The sequence below is a fragment of the Kockovaella imperatae genome, assembly GCF_002102565.1.
Source record: "Kockovaella imperatae strain NRRL Y-17943 chromosome Unknown BD324scaffold_1, whole genome shotgun sequence".
NCBI classification, from domain to species: domain Eukaryota; kingdom Fungi; phylum Basidiomycota; class Tremellomycetes; order Tremellales; family Cuniculitremaceae; genus Kockovaella; species Kockovaella imperatae.
The window spans coordinates 1,262,144-1,281,777 of record NW_019028941.1 but is presented as its reverse complement, the minus strand read 5'-3'; the positions used below and the strand labels follow the sequence as shown (position 1 = coordinate 1,281,777).

The 19,634-nt window shown below is 51.4% G+C and overlaps 5 protein-coding genes across 5 annotated transcripts; 4 read left to right on the top strand and 1 right to left on the bottom strand.

Moving 5' to 3' along the window:
* Positions 1-52: 52 nt before the first annotated feature.
* On the top strand, positions 53-1,460 carry BD324DRAFT_647900 (ketose-bisphosphate aldolase; the record flags this gene model as incomplete). The annotated part of the gene is made up of 10 exons (XM_022017736.1): positions 53-110; positions 164-185; positions 246-374; positions 438-576; positions 642-811; positions 871-909; positions 969-1,016; positions 1,073-1,117; positions 1,171-1,237; positions 1,302-1,460. The coding sequence occupies 10 exons, from the start codon at positions 53-55 to the stop codon at positions 1,458-1,460; spliced, it is 876 nt and encodes a 291-aa protein (XP_021874679.1).
* A 34-nt stretch (positions 1,461-1,494) lies between these two features.
* BD324DRAFT_654624 (cation transport protein-domain-containing protein) lies at positions 1,495-6,171 on the bottom strand. The gene is made up of 20 exons (XM_022018799.1): positions 5,529-6,171; positions 5,290-5,475; positions 5,207-5,241; positions 4,988-5,159; positions 4,431-4,936; positions 4,336-4,382; positions 4,155-4,289; positions 3,734-4,116; positions 3,476-3,689; positions 3,393-3,430; positions 3,336-3,343; positions 3,267-3,281; positions 3,135-3,212; positions 3,019-3,084; positions 2,819-2,980; positions 2,753-2,774; positions 2,550-2,707; positions 2,429-2,498; positions 2,265-2,386; positions 1,495-2,224 (listed from the first exon to the last, which is right to left on the bottom strand). The coding sequence occupies exons 1-20, from the start codon at positions 5,676-5,678 to the stop codon at positions 1,600-1,602; spliced, it is 3,192 nt and encodes a 1,063-aa protein (XP_021874678.1). The 5' UTR covers positions 5,679-6,171; the 3' UTR covers positions 1,495-1,599.
* Positions 6,172-6,242: 71 nt separating this feature from the next.
* On the top strand, positions 6,243-9,309 carry BD324DRAFT_612826 (hypothetical protein). The gene is made up of 5 exons (XM_022014448.1): positions 6,243-7,250; positions 7,301-7,551; positions 7,587-8,758; positions 8,799-8,906; positions 8,955-9,309. The coding sequence occupies exons 1-5, from the start codon at positions 6,713-6,715 to the stop codon at positions 9,214-9,216; spliced, it is 2,331 nt and encodes a 776-aa protein (XP_021874677.1). The 5' UTR covers positions 6,243-6,712; the 3' UTR covers positions 9,217-9,309.
* A 9-nt stretch (positions 9,310-9,318) lies between these two features.
* BD324DRAFT_612823 (hypothetical protein) lies at positions 9,319-15,919 on the top strand. The gene is made up of 26 exons (XM_022014447.1): positions 9,319-9,653; positions 9,706-9,728; positions 9,811-9,933; positions 9,995-10,123; positions 10,167-10,182; positions 10,236-10,246; positions 10,299-10,313; positions 10,362-10,491; positions 10,531-10,675; positions 10,722-10,790; positions 10,836-10,946; positions 10,985-11,196; positions 11,243-11,253; positions 11,304-11,400; positions 11,447-11,469; positions 11,514-11,785; positions 11,834-11,888; positions 11,931-11,947; positions 11,993-12,460; positions 12,498-13,003; positions 13,043-13,221; positions 13,258-14,852; positions 14,896-15,008; positions 15,048-15,134; positions 15,174-15,279; positions 15,322-15,919. Exons 1-26 carry the CDS (start codon positions 9,622-9,624, stop codon positions 15,433-15,435), a joined length of 4,659 nt encoding a protein of 1,552 aa, XP_021874676.1. The 5' UTR covers positions 9,319-9,621; the 3' UTR covers positions 15,436-15,919.
* A 1,744-nt stretch (positions 15,920-17,663) lies between these two features.
* BD324DRAFT_640698 (kinase-like domain-containing protein) lies at positions 17,664-19,517 on the top strand (the record flags this gene model as incomplete). The annotated part of the gene is made up of 9 exons (XM_022017363.1): positions 17,664-18,032; positions 18,075-18,225; positions 18,275-18,455; positions 18,495-18,661; positions 18,700-18,788; positions 18,838-18,976; positions 19,015-19,177; positions 19,228-19,331; positions 19,372-19,517. The coding sequence occupies 9 exons, from the start codon at positions 17,664-17,666 to the stop codon at positions 19,515-19,517; spliced, it is 1,509 nt and encodes a 502-aa protein (XP_021874675.1).
* Positions 19,518-19,634: the final 117 nt, after the last annotated feature.

Below are 19,634 nucleotides of genomic sequence, written 5' to 3'. Positions count from 1 at the left end.
TTTATAGCAAACGACATTGCACTCAGATCACTCGTCCAATAGCATCTCTAACATGTCTCTCGAGAATAACTTGACATTGTCCATTCTGGCCAAAGCCGAAAATGAAGGCTGTAAGTTCGCCTCGATTCATCCACACTCTAAATCTTGCTAACGCTCCTCGTAGATGGCATCCTCGCTCAAGCATGGTGAGACCAACTGTTTCCCTCTTCGGAGATAGGCACCCGAGAGCTGATTTCGATGTTCAGCTATGATGCAAGTATGGCTGTGGGTCTTGTTCGAGCAGCTGAGAGAGCTCGATCACCTGCCATTCTGCAAATCTTCCCTATTACTCTGGAATACGCAGGTGCTCCCTTCCTCCGCTTCTTGGTCGACTTGTAAGTTACAGATGAGCTTCGCTCAGCCATGATCGGGATGCTTACATCGTATTGCTCATCCAGAGCTCATTCGGCGTCTGTTCCGGTTTCTGTTCACTTGGATCACGCCACCACGGCTGAAGCTCTTGAAGTCGCCATCGGATTAGCAGAGAAACAAGGTATAAAATTCGACAGTATCATGGTCGACGCCTCGCATGCAGACGTGAGTGGCCTGAGCAGTGTTACTTAGATCACTCGTGGACTGAACTATTTTCTTTCACCCTCCAGACCGATGAAGAAAACATCTCGATCGCTGTACCGTTTATCAAGCGATGTAACGCCCAAGGAATTTCCACCGAAGTGGAGCTCGGTAGATTGGAAGGCGGAGAAGCTGGTGTTAGGGAGATAACTGGAGAAATGTTGACGGATCCATCCAAAGCCGAAGTCTTCATGAAGCAGTGGGTTCACAACTTCTCTGCGAACAGATGGTAATCGGGCTCGGCTGAATATTTCTAAGGACCGGTGCGAACATTCTCGCTCCTTGTGTTGGTAATCGGTGAGTTTTCCAGCCTGGAAATCCGTCTCGCTGGCTTGCAAGCTGAAAATTTTCGCTAGACATGGAAGCTACAAAACCTTTGGAGGTCCTCAATGGAAAATGGATCTGTAAGACATTGCCGGCGCTCTTCCATACTCGTGTTAGAGCTGACACGTCTCACAAGCCTAGAAACACTCTGCAAGCAGTTTAAAGGCCGCGTGCCGATTTGGTGAGTCAGGCGGCTTCGTCCGTCCCATCTCGAAGAAGAACTGACCTGGGCAGTGCCCACGGTACCGACGAACTCCCTGAACACTATTGGACGGATATGATCAAGCTCGGAGTTACAAAGGTGAGATTGGATACGGGCGAGCGAGATTTGGGACAAAAAGCTCACACTCGGCTTGACTCAATAGATCAATGTCAACTCGTGGTGCCGAGATCCATACGCTGCCAAACTTTCGTCTGGCCTGGCTTCCAAGCCTTTCCCCGAGGCTCAAGAAGAAGCGACAGAGCACTTCGCAAAGGAATGTGAAAAGTGGATGAAGCTGTTTGGGAGTGCTGGGAAAGCCTAGGGGAAGCTCTGGCGAACATGAGGAGAGACAGTTCATCTAGTCTATGCATGAGTGAAAATGAGACGAGTACATACAGAGTGCTGGAATTGATTATATAGTAAGACGTTCGAATACAACCTTGACTACATTGCAACCATGATCAGACGGAAGAGCGGTGCACTTCCTCTCCGGTGGCGGTATTCGTCCTCGACATTGTGCTCTCTTCGACAGGAGATAACAAGCCATGACCATGTGTGACCGGTACAGGGGTACTTCCTCCCGCCGTTTGGACATGAACTGCAGGAGAGCTGAAACGCTGTCGCTCAGAGCTATTCCGAGAAGGCAAGAAATGCAGTACACTCGGACTTGGGGGGGCATGCGAGACCTGAGTTCCAGTGTGGCCCGACGCTGAATGACTTCCTGTCCGCGAATGCCTTTTCATTCCCTGAGGAGGCGACGACGAACGCTCTCGATTCCACGGGGCAGATGTCGGAGTCACCGTCGCTGTCCCAGGCTGTTGATATGCGTCTCCTGAAGACATATTGGTAGTCGATCGACCGCGTCTCAGCTGACCCAAAAAATCTTCCGGTACATCAAACGAGCCCTGTCTGGACATGCGTCGGATCCTGTCCACACGTTCCTCGAATGCTTGTTCCTCTGCAACAGTGAAATCCCGTGGCAGCATCACGGCTCGATCAATGGCTACTGGAAGTCCACGATGTCGCCCTCGAAGCATGACGACGACCAACACGAGCTTGGACAGTTTGCGGAAAGAGCCTGACAAGCTGCAAAAGTGTCAAAGTGAGTTGAAACCATTTCACTCACGAATAATTGGTGAACGGCGTTCCGAGACTCAGCCCGACCGTGCCGTATCCACTGACGAGCTCAAAGATGATAGTGAAGATGTTGAGCCAGCCTTCATTATTGGCATCGTTTAGTGGACCGCGCTGAGAGAATATTTCAGAGACTAATACTGGACTACGACCCACCTCTATGATACAAATGACCCAGAGTGCAAAGCCCAGCCACCAGATGTCAAATGCTAGTTGTCTCCGGGCGCTGAAACAGCGGGCTCAGCATGGAACAGACCAGACATCGGCTACCACTCACTGCCAACCGAGATACTTTGCCACCGCTTGGGCTCCCTTGCCATCTTCCGCTTCATTCATCTCTCGATCTTCGTCCTCTTCGTTGTATAATCCTAAGGACCTTTCCTCGTAAACGTTGGTGGCTCGAACGGATAGAGCAATGGGGTAAACGGAGATGTACTACGGAGCTTAGCCGATGCGAGAAGCATTCCTCAGTGGACGTACCATCATGATGACGTAGAGAACCCTGATATAGTCAGCTCTGATCCGGATAGTGCTCATGTTACTCACTGGACAGCGGGAGCCAGTACAGACAGTGGCACGATGCCGAAACCGGCAGCTCGGACTGCAGCAGACTGCAGGAAAGCGTCCGCAATCCTGGTTCCCACGGGAATGGCCTCGATCGCCGGTGTCCCGATGTCGAGTACTAGGAAGCTGACCCAATCGGTGAGGCTGAGAGATGAGCTTCTCGCATGTTGCCTTGCACTCACGTCAAGGATAAGACGACACATGCCAAGACCCAAGTCTGAGTCGTGGGGAAGAGATAGATAAAGCACCTGAGAAATCGTCAGCCGCTGGCTCTTGGCGAGGGAATAGCGCATCTCACCTTCGCGGATGATCCAATAGAAATTTGAGAGTCTCTTTGACTCGACTCCTGCGCGGCACACTCTTGTAGATACACCACCTGAGAGAAATCGTGAGCCAGGGAGATGCGGGAATCAATGATCTTGCAGCTCACACTATAATTCTGAGACTGTCGAGCGGATAGGTCAGACCTGCAACATAACAAGGGTTACTCTTCGCTTACAAGATCGGCTGCAAAGTCGAGTGAGCAAAGAAGACATGAGTAGGATTGCAGACTCACAAAGGCAGTATTTCCAGCAAGAATGAGGACAATGAGAGCTGATCTGATAAGTTGGAAGTCATGTGCAGAAATGTCGGACTTACTGATAATCATTGCGTACGCTTTCTGGAACGGGACCATGCTTTGATCAACCAATGACATGCCCGTATTGGTGAATGCGGACACTGCCTGCCAGAAAGCAAACCACGGGATCCCAACTTGCCGAGGCTGTTCATTGAACACATACTGATACCGCCCATGAGCAGCAACAGACGGTGCAATGATGACGAAAGCTGCCATTTGGAAGCAGATGATGTACTAACAAAGTCAGCATACTATTTACAACACGAGAGGGCACTTACACCAATAACGATAAAAAGCAGCACCTTGAGAGCCCTGTACTCTACACCACCAAGTTCATCCATCTGTTCCTCAGTCAAGCCGGTGAATCGACTGTTTCTCCCCACGGTAGCTGTGAACGAGATGTACGGTACTTCTCTAGTAGTGGAGTCACCCGGAGCAATCGTCCCTCTGCCTCCGATTGTCGACGTCCTAGGCATGGTCAAGGATTTACCGAGACCGCTAGAGGCCTTTGGGAACACGTGCTCAACAGCGGAACGAATAAGCTCGAAAGGTGTCGGGAATCCTCCGAATCCGGACAGCCTTGTATCTTTCTTCCGATTAGCGGAGGGTAGCAGAGAATGGGTACGGGGCAGAGAGCTGGTCGCAGTCATGGGGACGCGACCTGACACAATCAGCATCATGTATCCGAGAGAGGCTAACCTTCAGTCTGACTTCGGTAAGTCGCCGTTCTTGGCATGTATCCGCCTTCCCTTCCCGTCGTGATGGCCTGATGGTCGTGGCTGAATCCATCATCTGGATCGTCAAAAGCAATCGTCCTTGAACGAGGAAAGGCGTCTGTCGGACGTCAGTTTGCGTCTGGGTCGTCTGGCAAGCCACTCACCATCGCTCAATACCCTCCCGGCGTAAGGTTGTCTCTCGAGCGGAACTCTAGCAGGCGAGTCAGCGCTGGAGCTTAACGCGGGGTGAGGGCCTTACTCGTGCTGAGGACTCTCAACCACTGGCGCGTCATCATGGGATCCGGTTAGTATGGTCGGAATAGTGATAGATGGAGGTGTCGGGCTTCGTATGTGTTCTCCAGTCCCTTTTAGCACAGGCGAGATAGGTTTCACCGGTTTTGGGGCTTGAATGTCATTCACGTTGCCATTTGCTGGCGGCGGGTTTTCCCCTTCATCATCCGAAACGAAGACTTCTTCGTCAGATCTGTCGCCGCCACGTGTCGTCGAGCCACTCGAATGCGTCGGTTGAGCGGGAGACGGGCTAGGTGTTTCTGCTCGTTCCGCATCATACCATCCCATCGGATTGATCAATCCTACTCCTCCCCCCTCAACACGCTTGATCATGGCTTTGGAGATGTTGTTGACCTTTTTGCCCCCTCGGTGGAATTTGGACTTTCTCGGCGTTGGTGGGTCGCTTGCTTGTACCGACTTGAGCTCGACAGAAGGATCGGAGTGACCTCCGCCGACGTGTTCGGTGCCATGTCTCTGGCAAGGAGATCAGCCCCTGCTTGACAACAGGAAACCGCCGTTACGCACCTCGACGACTGGCTTTTCAGACGGTTTGAGGTGCACGCTGAATCGCTTGCGAATGGCGGTGATGGGCCGCGTCGTTACGCGTGACAAGGTGTTGGTTACACCGGAAGACAAGCTTTTTTCTCGTTTCTGTCGCTCATGTATCGCATGCCTGAAGGCAGACCGGAAGAAGTGTCTACGCGTCCGTCAGAATGAATCACATGAGCGATACATGACACTTACCGCCTGACAATGATGGTGACGAGCGAGATGACTGGCTGTGGGGCGTGTCAGGATGCGTGTCCGACCATACTTGCGATGCTCACCGGATTACCTATCAACATGAGGATCAAGAGGAGGGTCTGTTGAAAGCCGGACAATGTGGACAGATTTATCGTCGCGAGACCGGTGACAGTCATTGCTGACATGCAGATGAACAGACTGTCGATATATTCGATGGTGAAGCCATCAGTAGCCGATGCCCACAGGATAGCGGAGAATACCAGTGGTGTCTGGTAGGATATCTCAGCAAGTCTTCACCCAGCGGCTTGAGAGGACGACGTACGATGGTAAAGTAGATGACATGGACACGATAAAAGTTGAGCTGCTCCGAGCATATTTGCAAGGCCTTGGCCAATCTGGGATGCAGTGGGATGCGCGTGAACAGGCCTTTGCCCGTCGTTTCGGAGCCCTCGTCGCTGTTTTGATGTTCCATGGTGATCTCTTGAGTGTCAAGAAGGGCGAAGCGTTGGGATGACGCCGGTATTATACAGCATTGTCAAGACTTTATCTCATTGTCACCGACGTGTCTGTGACCATGTCAGGACCCGTTATCTGCTTCAAGTCTTCAGAGGTTAGCCGCCGGGGGCGATGGATGGTTGCGTTCTCCAAGAGTATCCAAAGGTATGTCCAAGCGAGTCAAACGTGGGTCGTTGGGTATACAGGGATAGGTTCTCTGAGGAGGTTGAAGGATGGACGAAAGTATGTACAGAAGATGAGAATGGGGATGATGATGGTACAAAGGAAGACGATCAACGATCAACGGCGGGGGGTGACCTGGCTCGAAAGGTTTCAAAAGTTGATCATGCGCCGTGGTGCCGTGGCGGAGGGAAGATCACATGACGTATTAGAGTCGGATCCGATATTGATTAGGAATAACCTCCATTACACTTCTTGGATATATTCTCATTAGAAAAAATGGCCCGTTGGGGAGGCGGGGCCAGTGGTGGTACCTAAAACGGAAGCAAATTGGGGGGAGGAAAAGTTCGCAGTCGCGAGGAAGCTGCCCAAGCAAATTACCCAGCACACACTTTTGGAAAGATAACCAAAGGCTAAACATCGTCTGCACATCATCCTCAACTGATCGACCTTAGTACAGTGTGATCACACTGGGTGGATTTGAGTCGTTTCGTCACGTACCCTTGTGAAGGGTGACTGGTACCGTCTGCCTCGAACGAGCCCGCTTGGAAACTCTTGGCCTGAAGGAAAACGCATCTCAGCTCTTGGGGGGGACGACCGACTGTGGAATGCCACATTTTCCGTCCAGGCGGTGAAGCACGATCTTGCCCACATCGTCTGGCCAACTGTACGGCCCTCAAAGACATCCTCACCTGTCCCAGCCCTCGCTGCTGCAAGCCGGAACGAGACTATCTCCCAACAGAAGAATACAGGGCTGACTTGTGCCGTACATACCACTTTTTTTTTTGTGACGTCTGCTCTGAAAAGTCAACAGGACCTCCTTCTCGCGACATGTCACTCTTTGGTCAGACGAAACGGCATACGCCAGTCAAGCCGAGTCGACGTTCACCTCTTCCCGTCTTCACCACCGATCCAGAGAAAAAGTATGGTCTGAGTGGTCCATTGCCATCTGGATCCTCAGCCTACCTGACCAACGTCTACATCCCCATCCCATTTTTACCGGTCTCCAGATCCTCTTCCTCTGAGTCGCTCTTGAACGGCAACGGGATAGGATCTCCCATCAAGACCCATTCTCGTTCTAGCTCGTATTCTCATCGGCCCAAACGTTACGTCAGAGTTTGTCTTCCTATCCCACCTCATCTATATGCCAGGATTCCTCGGATTAACTCATTACGCCGTATCTTGATCAGCCTACTAGCCCTGGCCACAATCATCCTCTTTCTCCTCGGCTTCAAGAAGCGTGGGCCTGGGAAAAGTACCTGGAGCCCTCCGTTTGTCGACCCAAATACTCTGGTTCTGTCACAGGAGGAACTTGCAGCGATTTGGGAGTGGGAGATCTTGAGTGGACATTACCCGAGTCTCGTTCCTCGTGAGTGAATGATTATCATGGCCAAATCATGTGACGCTCACTCAGCGTAGCTCCGGACGGTCTGCCTCTCTCTTCCAAAATCAACAATCCTGCTGTCCCGGGGACAGAGTTGGCCATCCCCGCCAGTCTGCGGACCAATGGTGCTCCCCACACACAGCTGATAGGCATCGGACCAGAAAGACGCTTTGCATCACTCTCAGATGCTGTGGAAGCTCAACCTGGGTATCCGCCTAGGCCTGTACCTGGGGCAGTCCTGGACCTTGATTCTGTTGTGGAGAAATGCGATTTTGGTAATAACAAGGTGAATGAGTTTAAGTCGACTTGGCTGACTGGCAGTACGTCCGCGATTGCTTGGAATTCCTGCGTGTCGGGGGAAATCTCGACAATGGCCGTCGGGTCAGAAGAGGCAACTACCTCGGCACATACAAGCAAATCTACTTTGAAGGCAGCATGGAGGCGAAAACGCTCCCCTGGACCCAAGACAAACCTCACTTCTCCCTACCATCGCCCCAGCTCGTCCCTGCGACTTACGACTCCTTATCACCTTGCGACCCTGCGCATCCTCGAATATTCCACCTCTTCTGGGCAGGCCCATTCACAGACAAACCCTACATGGCCGTCATGTCTTTCCTCTTTACCCAAAACCTCGGCCTAGACAAACCTCTAAGCCAATACTCTGAAATCGTCAGGAGTACCTGTAGGCCGCAATTCTGGTTATGGATCAATCCTGGCCCAGCGGCTGCCGTACCGAATCCTAACGCCAAGCGAGAGATGTATGAATCTCTCGCAACAAATCCTTGGTCAGCTCCATTCTTGCATCAGCGATTCCGTGACGTAGTCAAGTTCAAGATGTGGAACACGACCGAGCAACTGGATGGTGTCGATGAGCTCAAAGATCACTGGCGGACTATGCCAATTTTCAACTCGGGAGGGAACACATATAAGCAGCCTGCGCCTCAACAGACGGCCGATGCGAAGCTTGCTCCCAAGGACGAAGCAGCCAACCTAGAAGACGTCCTCGCTGCTGAGGCCGAGGCAGAGACTGAGACCGTGACCAAGAAGAAGAAGCAAACGATATTTGACAAAGTTGGCACGACTTCGTCCTCTGAATCTGACTATGATCGATTGTCTGTCATCCTCTCGGACATGGTCCGGTTTGTTCTCACGCATCGATTCGGTGGAATTTATCTGGACGCGGATACGATTTTCCTTCGAGATTGGGAAGAACTTTGGAACTATAGAGGTCAATTCGCCTATCGATGGTCCTGGCATCAAAAATACAACACTGCCGTTTTGAAGCTACACAAGGGCTCAGCTCTCGGTTCATTCTTGTTCAAGACTGCGCTTGCCAATGGATTAGATTTCCACCCGATGACAGTATCGAGGTATCTCAAGGACGCCCAACTGGAAAAGCTCCTCTTCAGAATCCCTGACGCCGTTTTCGATGGCGCTTGGCTGAATATGGAAGGTTATCAGAGGGAAAGGCCGCCATTCCCTTACTTTAGAGAGTTAGTCACAACATGCAGGCTGATTGCTGACATGATTCAGTTTTTCTGTCTTTTTCTCCAACGACAAAGGCGACACCGGAGCACCTCAACCATCAGGCTTCGACGGCTTCTTCCGAGGTTCCTTCTCTTATCACTTCCACAACTTTTGGTGAGTAAAATAGACAACAACGGCGCCATCGACTCTGACGTCCTACAGGTGGTTACCGTTTGATCCAACGCGCAATTTCCCAGACCTCGGACCGAGATTCTCCAAAGGCGAAGCCAAATTACGGGCTGAAGCGAAATCTGCCAAGACGTTACCGGAGGGTGCGCCCGCAGCGGCTCCAGTGGATGTGGCTGAAGACATGGATGACGAAGTGGATCTGAGCTGGGCCACTGTCCTCAAGCGGACCTTTGAAGCTTACTTACGAGGTGAACGCCCGCAAATGTACGGCGAGTATCTCGAATGGGACGATTAGACATTTTTTTTCATCTTAATCACATACAAGGGGTTCTTTGGAGCTGATGATGACAAGACGAGACGAATGAGGAGCATGCATACGATGTGTTTGCCGGAGATCCCAAGCCTGGCTAGACGGCTGCACAGCGACTGGCATCCTCATTGTTTACAAATGTCATCTGCTGAAACGCGGCCACAACCGAATACGAGATTTCAATGTTGTCTCAGTTGAACCTCGCCGGGATCTCGTGCATTGATCTCTCAGACGCCTTTGGATGGTTTTGACTTTACCTTGATTATTCAATAGCTTGAGATGGATGGCTCTGAAGATACATGTTCCTGGGGGCCGGGCTTGCAGCTCGTTCTGCTTTGATCAAACCACCTCGACTTTGCCAGCAGACCCCCGGGTCGCTACGTCTCGATCATGTCCGGAGGAAATATAAAAGTCGTGGTACGGTGAGCTAGTGCAGAACATTGACGAGGCATAAGCAATTGACGGCGTTCGAAGATGTCGACCGCTGAATGCTCGAGGTGAGTACAACGACTGAATTCACATACCTCCATGTGATCATTCGTAGTGAGGCAGCTGACACTTGTCCTTGCTTGCCTTTAGAGCTCGCCAGAGGCTCAAAGGGTCTCATCAAGATGGATGGAAATCAGACGACATTGGAGCCTCCAGAAACTTCTGGATCCTCTGCAAAGGCTATAAGCAAGAAACCAATGTCATTCTCTTTCGGTACGCGTTGCTCAAAGTCGAACGACTGGCGCCTGAAATCTGACTCACGTATGTCCGACAGACAAGTCGTATTGGTCGGCTGGACCTCGAGATGAACCTGGCTACGCGAGTCAACAAACTCTGTACGACGATCTTGGCGTGGAACTGCTAGATCACAGTTTTGAAGGGTTCAATACGTGTATATTTGCATGTGAGCTTTGACGTGGACGCAACATCGAGCTCATTCTCCTCAGACGGTCAGACTGGAAGGTAATTGCTCTCTAGCTTATCTGGGAAACCAACTGACAGCGAGCATTTCACAGTGGGAAAAGCTGTGAGTAAGATGCTAATAAGTCTCCTGTATGTCGTACTAACGTCCTGCTTAGATTCCATGATGGGATGTGAGCTCCTGACATGTGCCTCGGTAGACCTAGACTTATTCTTCGCAGACGGCACAGACAAGGGAATCATTCCACTGACCACATCTGAGCTCTTCCGCCGAGTCGATGAACTCAGTTCTAAGGATCCGAATCTGCAGTACACGGTAGAAGTGTCCTACATCGAGATCTACAATGAGAAGTGAGCTCAAAAAAGTTTGATCAGAGCTCATTCATTAAGAGTACGAGATTTACTCAATCCCAAGAACAAGGGCAATTTGAGAGTCCGCGAACATCCATCTCTTGGACCGTATGTAGAGGACCTCAGCCGATTGGTGGTTGAAGATTACGGTCAGATGATGACTTTGATGGATGAGGGCAACAAGGTGAGCTGCGAGGCGACCAGAGGGGTGCGACTTCTCACATCAACAGGCTCGGACTGTGGCATCGACCAATATGAACGAGACCTCGTCCAGGTCTCATGCTGTATTCACCGTCATCGTCAGTGAATCCCCTATGACATGTTCTCAACTGATCGTTTCGCAGCTCACTCAAAAGCGGCACGATGCCGACACCAACATGACTGGCGAGAAGGTGTCCAAAATCTCCCTCGTCGATCTGGCAGGCTCGGAAAGACAGGCGTCTACAGGGGCGACTGTAAGTCTGTCTCGAGATATTACCATTTACTCGTCCAGGGCACGAGGTTGCGCGAGGGAGCGAACATCAACAAGTCGTTGACTACACTTGGCAAGGTCATTGCTGCACTTGCTCAGGCAAGCAGCCCGGAACCGGGTAAAGCGAAGAAGAAGAAGGACGATTTCGTGCCGTATCGAGATTCGGTACTCACTTGGCTGCTTAAAGAAAGTCTGGGAGGCAATTCAAAGACGGCGATGATTGCGGCTATTTCGTAAGTGCGGAAGGTCTCCCTCGTGAAGCTCGCTAATGATGCGTAGTCCCGCTGATTGTGAGCCGCTGTCTCAGGACGTGTGCATGCTCTGACAGCCACGCCCGCAGACGAGGAGACGCTCAGTACGCTACGGTATGCTGATGCCGCCAAGCGGATCAAGACACACGCTGTGGTCAACGAAGACCCCAACGCGAAACTTATCAGGTAAGCTCCGGAGGACACACAAGTAGAAGCTGACACTTCACCGCAGGGATCTCAAGGAGGAGCTGGAGAGTGAGTGCAGTCACCAGTTCGCGATCTGAGCTGACAGTATCCAGTGCTCCGCAGCAAAGTTGCTCAAAGCGGGGGGGTTGGCGAATCCACCTTTGATTCTTCTATACCTCCTGACAGGCAAATTGTCACGTATCAAACGAAAGATGGCGAGATCCGCCGGGTGACGAAGCTTGAGCTGCAAGACCAACTGGAGGCTTCAGAGAAGCTCATGCAGAATCTGAATCTTACCTGGGAGCAAAAAATGGCTCAAACTCAGGCTATACATGTGGAGCGTGAAAAGGCATTGGAAGAGATGGGAATCACGGTGGACAAAAACGTGAGTTCAAGCTCGAGCCCATCTCACAGGCACTGAAATCTCCATCAGGTAGTCGGCGTTAGCGCCCCTCAGAAGCACCCTTCCTTGGTCAATCTGAATGAAGGTGAGCGATTCCTTGCACCCGCAAGAGGCTGATTGTCCGCAGACCCTCTGATGTCTGAAGTGCGTATACTAGTAGTTGCTGAGCTCGGCTCATTTTCCTTCTAGTGTCTCATTTACCAGATCAAGCCTGGTATTACGACGGCTGGAAGTCTTGATGAAGACGATGCTCAGATCAAGCTGACCGGTGCTCATATTCTTCCAAAACATTGCGTGTTCGTCAATACCGATGGTGTCGTCACTGTGCAGGCGATGGACGATGCGAGGATGTTCGTCAATGGTAAACGAGTGGCACCGGATTCTCCCGTCAAGTTGTTGAATGGTTTCAGGGTGATCTTGGGAGATTTTCATGTCTTTCGATTCAATGACCCGGAGGCTGTCCGCGCCCATCGTCAAAAGCTCAGAGGCTCGGCTAGCATTGGCGATCTTGGGTCTCTCGAAGGTTCACCACATTTCCGACCAGAGTCTCCGAGCAGACCAGATGGCGAAATGATGGATTGGACTGCTGCGAGGAGAGAAGTCGCGGACATTGAGAAGCTGGGAGATCAGGACTTGGAAAAGCTATTTGATGATATTGCAAGTCACTCAGCCTCACTCGAGCTGATCCCCACAGGTCAAAGTCCGAACACAGAGAAAGCGGCCTGAAAGTCGCCGCGATGTGTCAAATGTCGATTTCGCCTCAGAAGATTCACCCGGAGACAATCCATGGGCAACAGTGAACGCAACAACCATCACGTCAAGTAGCCTGGGGACACCTGTGCATCTCGAAGGCGACCGATATGATCAGGCCCACGTCGACATACAATCCGAGGCTTCCACCGAGCAGCCTGTGCCCCGTTGGGTGGCAGCTTTGGATCAAGGAGTAGCCGATGCTCAGCTTGAATCTGCTCACTTGACGAAGCAATTAAAAAGCTTGGCTCAGGAACTCCGAAAGAGTCGGGCACAGGCGGTCACGGCCAAGGTTTTCGACCAGACCACAATTGAGCCTGCAAATTGGTCGTCGAGGGAACTGAGACTCGTCCAAGGAGCAGTCGCTAAGTGGAAGACCTTCCGGACTTTTACAATAGCCGAAGAGATTCTCACGAGGGCAGTGGATCTGAAGGAGGCGAATATCATTGCGTGAGTGAAGCCATTGCCAGTCGGATCTGACAAGAACAGTCATGAGATGGATAAAAAGGTGTCCTACAATTTCGTCGTTGTCGATGGACGCTCTGCCTCGCCCTCTTCGTCTCTGGATTCTTTGAATGGCATCATGGAATTTGAGGATCTAGCAAACGCATTCACCCCGACTCCTGGACCGTGTGTGGCGATCAAAGTCCTGGACAAGGAGGCCAACGGTGAGTATGCTTCCTAGGACGTGCTGACTTCATCAGCCGTCTACACCTGGGATATGAAACGCTTCGACCAGCAAATCGCCAAAATGCGCCATGTACTGGCACTGAAGGAGAAACCCGGATATTCGATTCACTTCAAAGTGGATTCTCCATTCACCGACAATCCTCCGCCTTCGTATTCTTACATCGGTGCTGCCAAGGCCAGCCTTTCTCTCTTGGCCCATCAACTCTCTTCCACCGTCACGATCCCCATCCTCTGTCCTTACACGATGGAAGCTGTCGGCTCGTGTCGCGTGGACATACAATGCAATCTGCCATCAAGATCTGGCGTCATGACGCCAGAGAACCTTGACGACTCGTTCATTACCCCTTTGAGGGTTGGCGAGAAGTTCTCCTTCGCAATCGCAATTGATACGGTCAAAGCCATCAGTTCGGCGGATTTCTCGTGCATCCATGCCCAACTTCGACTCTCGTCGATCGTGGGGCCAAGCGTAGAGTCGGAAGACACCTACACGTCTCAGCTGGTCGACTTGGGCAAATTCTCCTCCACGCACTTGAGCCTGCGAAGGACAATCACCATCGTAGCGACATCGGAGATCATAGAATATCTCACCACCTCGTGGATGTCCATCGAATTCTTTGCCCGGGTTAGACCCGAGTTCCTCACTCGTCTTGAGCGATTCGACCGGACGCGAGAGGCTGTGACTACTACTTCTGTGTCTGCTCCCGGGACACCTGTGCGACCTGGCGAGACTCGGCCGTCGATGCGACGGTGCGAGACTGATTTCATTGGTCCGGAGCAGCACGACATTCTGGTAACTGTTGCCTTGAGCGAGTTATCGTCAGAGGGCACTTATGAGATTGTCGAGGTCGTGGATGACGTCTTTCAACTTCGTCAAGGCGTCCAGCGTCGACTGACGTTGGGACTCACGCATTCGTCGGGCAAGACTCTGCCGTGGACCAAAATCCTGCACTTGTCTACGAGCGACATTCGGACAGTCAGCAAAGGCACGATTTCGTCCGTCAGTCGACCTGGGGTGGAATGTCGAATGACTGCGCAGGAGGTCAGACTACTTCCTGATGGGATCAGTCGGATGAGTGCATCGGGTCAATGGGATTCAGCGGCTCATCACAGTCTTCAACTCGACCGTCGGACATCATCTCAGCAGCATCTCCTGGTCCGACTGACGATTCTTGTCGATATTGAGACAGTTTTTGAACCTGCAGTCTTCAGCCTCGATCTACCAATGAAGATTTTGGCTCGAGATGCTCGACGCTCAAACCTCTTGGCATTCTTTAGTTCATCTCGATCGTTCACCAGTCTCACGTTCACATTCGCCTTGGACCTCCAACCGCCGATCGCGAAGTCCGCAGCAGATCTATGGCGACTGGATACGGCCAAAAAGCATGTGCGAGGACAGGAGGCTCTTGGTGATTGGAAGCCTAGGAGCTTGAGCTTGTTGAATGATTTCGAACGATTGAAGAGGGTTGAGACCAGTCTGGGCAATGTCCAAGTGACAAAGGCTGTGTTAGAGAAATGGGGAGAGATGGAATCGCTCAAAGTGGATGATGAGCCAGCGCTACTGGGCAAATGTGTAGATCTGTGGAAGAAGGCAGTATACCAGCGCATCGTTGTGAGTGCGAAAGCTTCGTTGCCGACATTGCTTATAGTTTCAGGTTGACGTCTCCAAACGGACGGAAGAGGAGGTTGCCATGACCAGAAAGCTTCGAAAGCTGTTGCCCGACCTCGAACCTAAGCTTGTACCTACCGTCAAGCTGCAGCCACGATTGTGAGGATCTGTAAATAGGGTACAACCTGACAATGATAGGACGGAAGAGATCAAATCTGGCACCTTGATGATCCTTCGGAACTCTCAAGTGAACTCTTGGGAAAAGATGTGGTTCTCCTTGAAAAGGTGGGTAAAACCCCTCCAGGCAGTGCTGATCTGCAATAGACCTTATCTTCTGGTCCAACCTTCACCCAATGAAAGGGAGACCCAGATCATCAAGCTTACCAATGCCTACGTCATTGCTTCTCCGGACGTTGAGAAGCTCCTCGGCGTGAGTCGCCCCTCGCGGTCTTAGAATCTCATTCATCCACAGCGCCGATTTGCATTCACCATCTTTACGCCCTCCAACTCTTATGTGCTGCAAGCGCCGTCTGCGAGAGACTTGCAAGACTGGATGACCGTCATCAGTGCCACTATTGAGCCTTGACGTACAGCCTCTCACCTTCCTTCCTTCATTCCTCCACCATTCGAATCTACAACTTGAACGAACTTGATGACCTTGATGATTCGGACGATCACTTACGACTTGTTACGACTAGATAGGATAGTCAGCATCATCCATATCACCTGCATTTGCTATAGCTTCTGCGTATCGTTTTCGTTTTCCCATTCATAGCGATGCTGGATGCGGTCATAGCCGAAGCACAAACGTGCTCCCCGAGACTACATTGTAGAGCGCCATGGCTCATTCATATGCTTCAGCTCGCATGGGTTTCAATCATTCTGCATAACATGGAGCAGCTACAGGTCGACGACAGGATCAAGGTCAACCTGTTGAGCATTGCATGCTCTCCGTATTGAGCCCTCTGCCTGAGGTATTTCCCCCCGCCACATATGCCGTGCCAGTGCCACAGTCACTGGATCTCACACTCTCAGAATGTGATATAAGTGCATGATGCATGATGCAGCGGCTTAATGGCAAATTGTTACGAGGCCGGAGGGAGAGAAAGAGAGCGCGCAGAACCGCAAGGGTGAGCCTTTAGAAAGGGATCGCACAGGGAGAGCTATAAGAGTGACATTACGATCGGGTCTTGCATGGTTGAGCAGTGTCTTTCATGTCCCCTCGAATCGAGTAGCCACAGCCACAGCCATGATCGTCGGTGAATCAAAGGGGCCAACAGAGTGGGTTGCGGTTTGTATAGGGTTCACCAGAAGGTAAAAAGGGGTTTGGAAACGCAATCATAAGAGCATGTCTGAGAGAGAGAGTCGCATAGAATAGGACCGGCAAGTCAGGGGCTGCGCGGGAAAGGGAATGAATGGGGTGGTGGTTGTAGGTAACAATAGCATAGTTTCTGGCTTTTGAGGTTATTACCGCATCGTTCTGGTACTGCAGCGGACGTGCACATCGCATGATTATCTGTCTGATCTGCACCTTATCGATCGATACATACATGTCCCAGGCTGAGCAGATGTAACTCGGTCTGGTTTGGTCTTTGATAATTGAAACCGAAGAAATCCGCCCCGGTCTATCCACAAGTCCACCCTTAACCCCCTCCGACTGTTTTGCCGTTCTTTCTCTCTCTCGACCGCATACATCTCGGATCACTCTAGTCCTACTCGATATAGCCATCTGATCCCATGGATCTATCGAGGAGACCTAGTGACCTGTCTGCATCATCCATAATACACCATCATCCAAAAGAAAACGTCGATTATACCCTTGGTCTCGCTGACTCTCTTCGTCCAAGTGGAGAAGGAGTTGAGGAGGAACGTTCAGCGGTCGTCGGTTTACCTGTCAATCGACGGAGTACAAGACTTTCTCAACAATTGTACATACCTGTCGGTCACGACCCAACGACTGTCCCATTTCCCTCATCGAGACTACCACTCCCACCACTCGGATACAGCGCGAAAGCAGCAGAACCTCAGCAACACCACTATCACCACCACAACCTCAATCTCGTCATTCCCTCAACGGGAGCAGGTACAAGTCGTTCATCTGGACATTCTGTTCATTCTCCCTGCTCCTCTTGCGACTACAGTGATATCCATCCTTCCCCTTCGACCTTCACCCTAGCTCCACCGCCCTCCTCGCATCCTCCACACCCTGGATCCTACTCGCATTATTTGCCCATAGCGCATACCCGATACGATCTTAGAAACTCAACTTCCTCCTCATCTACGAGTCTAGCAAGTCACAGCCAGTTCCCCCCTTCCTCGCTTCCGCATCCCTCTAGCGGTCCCAGTCACCCTCTCAGACCACCTTTGCTCCATTTCAGCTCGAGTGGATTGGACTTTGACGAACGAACTTTACGATCCCCTCATCCACCCCTCACTGCGACCTTACAAGGTTCCAGACCAGCTTGGTCCTCAACTCTTGGAAACCGTCCCACGCATCATCTGGCAGCGCCTGCTCCGTTGACGGCGCCCGTCATCGTTGATCGACCGTTTCATTCTTCTCCCATCGCACACGAGATTGAGCCCTCAGCCGGTTCTCAAGCTTATCATTCTCGCTCTCAAGTCACCTATCCTCTCGGTCCACCATCCGCACCCCCATATCTACCCACTTACTTTGGTGATCAATCCCCGTTCAACCATCAACATCAGCACAAGGCGTCACCCGTCCTCATCCCTCCTCCACTCAAGTTCAGCTATTCTCAGTCACCCCCTCCACCTATTCCTGCATCTCTCATATCGCACACGCACGATCTGGCCATGCCTCCTCGTAAAAAGGCTGCTGTTGCCGCGGCAACCTCATCAGGTCGACCCACTCCTTCAAACTCGCAGACCACAGGCTCATCAACAGCTCGATCTCGCAAGACCTACAAGGGTAACGGCTGGACCGTCGAGCAGACTTATGATTCTACCGGGAAACAGAAAGATGTCATTGTCATCGATGATAGCGAGAGTCCGAGCCGAATACCAAGAAAGCGGACTAGGGCTCAAGCAGCCGCTGCATCTAGTCAATTGAATGGTCATAGTCTCAACGGAAGCGTGGTCAGCGTCACAGGCTCCACCAAGAAGCGCAAAGCCGATGGCTCTGAGGCCGGATCTGCAAAGAAGGCGAAACCAAAGGTTTCAGGGGTGAGTATGAGAAGTCTGACTGGTGACTGATCACACTTTCAGACTGCGACATCGTCTCATCATCCCACCGCATTGCAACCGAAGCAGGTCGTACCTGCAGCTGGGCAATCATCCAGCTCATCCACCGTCCCTCCTTGGGATGATCCAGAAGGTCATTATATTGTAAAGCCTGATGACGTGATCGCCGGCAAGTGTGAGTAAGAGCGAAACAACATGCAAGCCCTCCGCTGACCCGCTTGCAGACAAGATCATTCGATTACTCGGACAGGGCACTTTCGGCAAAGTTGTCGAGGCCCGCCACCTAGAGACGAGACGCAAAGTCGCCATCAAGGTCATCCGAGCGGTACAGAAGTATCGCGATGCGAGCAAGATCGAGATCAGGGTGTTGGAAGCGCTCAAGAGGAATGATCCAGAGAACTACAAGTGAGTAAAATCGTAACAGGCTTGGCTCATATCCTGCAGCAACTGCATTCATCTCGTCGAGTACTTCGACTTCCGAAATCATCCGTGCCTAGTGTCAGAGCTGTACGGGATGAGTGTCTTCGACTTTCTCAAGCAAAATTCTTTCTCTCCTTTCCCGGAGAGACATATACAGGACTTTGCAAAGTCTCTCCTCAGGAGTGTAGCTTGTAGGCTGGCTGTAATGATCAGTCGCTGACGCAATCAGTCTTGCACAAATTACGCCTCGTTCATACTGATCTGAAGCCGGAGAATATCCTTCTGGTATCTAACGAGTCGAGACTTGGTGGACCGAGGGTGAGACCGACAGGCGGAAGTCAGGGGACATGTTCTGATGTCTTTCAAGGTCAAGAACGCCAAGTCACGATCGATCCTGCGAAACACCGACATCCGCTTGATCGATTTCGGATCGGCGACGTTTGAGAATGAGTATCACTCGTCTGTAGTGTCTACACGGCACTATCGTGCACCAGAGATCATTCTAGGTGAGGGTACTGTGATCACACAAATGCTGATCTTCTAGGGCTCCCATGGTCATACCCATGCGACATGTTCTCCATTGGCTGCATCCTGGTCGAATTTTACACTGGCGAAGCATTATTCCAAACACACGACAATCTGGAGCATCTAGCAATGATGGAGGTCGTCATGGGCAAGATGCCAGCCCGGATAGTAGAGCGGGGACGGTGAGTATTCCTGTGTTCATGCAAAGAGAGGCCCGCTGATGATCCGCTAGACATAAAAAGCCCGAATTTTTCAAAGGTCACAAGATTGACTTTCCCAACGCCAGTGTGTCCCGCACGAGTCGCAAATTTGTCAAGTCGTTACGAAGTCTTGCAGGTGGGTCCGCTGACTGAAGCGTTATATTGACCTGAATCAGAGATCATCCCTCCCACTACCGCGCACAACAAGCTCTTCCTCGACCTCATTGTCCGACTCTTAGATTTCGACCCGGATTCGCGTCTGACGGTGACTCAAGCTTTGAGGCATCCATATTGTTCAATGGAGATAGATCCACCTCCATGATGAAGTCACAGTCGATACCTTAACGCATATCTCGGTGAGTATACTCGTGACATGTACAGTACAGTGGTGATGGTTCCTAACGGAGAATCAGGTCATCATTCAATGTACATGTAATGC

Excerpts from the sequence above, each read along its gene's own strand:
- BD324DRAFT_612823 (XM_022014447.1), top strand. The coding sequence starts at position 9,622 with ATGTCCGGAGGAAATATAAAAGTCGTGGTACG. Across the intron at positions 9,934-9,994 it reads ACCAATGTCATTCTCTTTCG|ACAAGTCGTATTGGTCGGCT; the intron begins GTACGCGTTGCT and ends TATGTCCGACAG. Across the intron at positions 11,470-11,513 it reads TCTCAAGGAGGAGCTGGAGA|TGCTCCGCAGCAAAGTTGCT; the intron begins GTGAGTGCAGTC and ends GACAGTATCCAG.
- BD324DRAFT_612826 (XM_022014448.1), top strand. The coding sequence starts at position 6,713 with ATGTCACTCTTTGGTCAGACGAAACGGCATACGCCAGTCAAGCCGAGT. Across the intron at positions 7,552-7,586 it reads GCGATTTTGGTAATAACAAG|TACGTCCGCGATTGCTTGGA; the intron begins GTGAATGAGTTT and ends GCTGACTGGCAG. Across the intron at positions 8,907-8,954 it reads TATCACTTCCACAACTTTTG|GTGGTTACCGTTTGATCCAA; the intron begins GTGAGTAAAATA and ends GACGTCCTACAG.
- BD324DRAFT_654624 (XM_022018799.1), bottom strand. The coding sequence starts at position 5,678 with ATGGAACATCAAAACAGCGACGAGGGCTCCGAAACGACGGGCAAAGGC. Across the intron at positions 3,431-3,475 it reads AGCGTACGCAATGATTATCA|CTCTCATTGTCCTCATTCTT; the intron begins GTAAGTCCGACA and ends TTATCAGATCAG. Across the intron at positions 2,708-2,752 it reads TTCTCTACGTCATCATGATG|TACATCTCCGTTTACCCCAT; the intron begins GTACGTCCACTG and ends TAAGCTCCGTAG.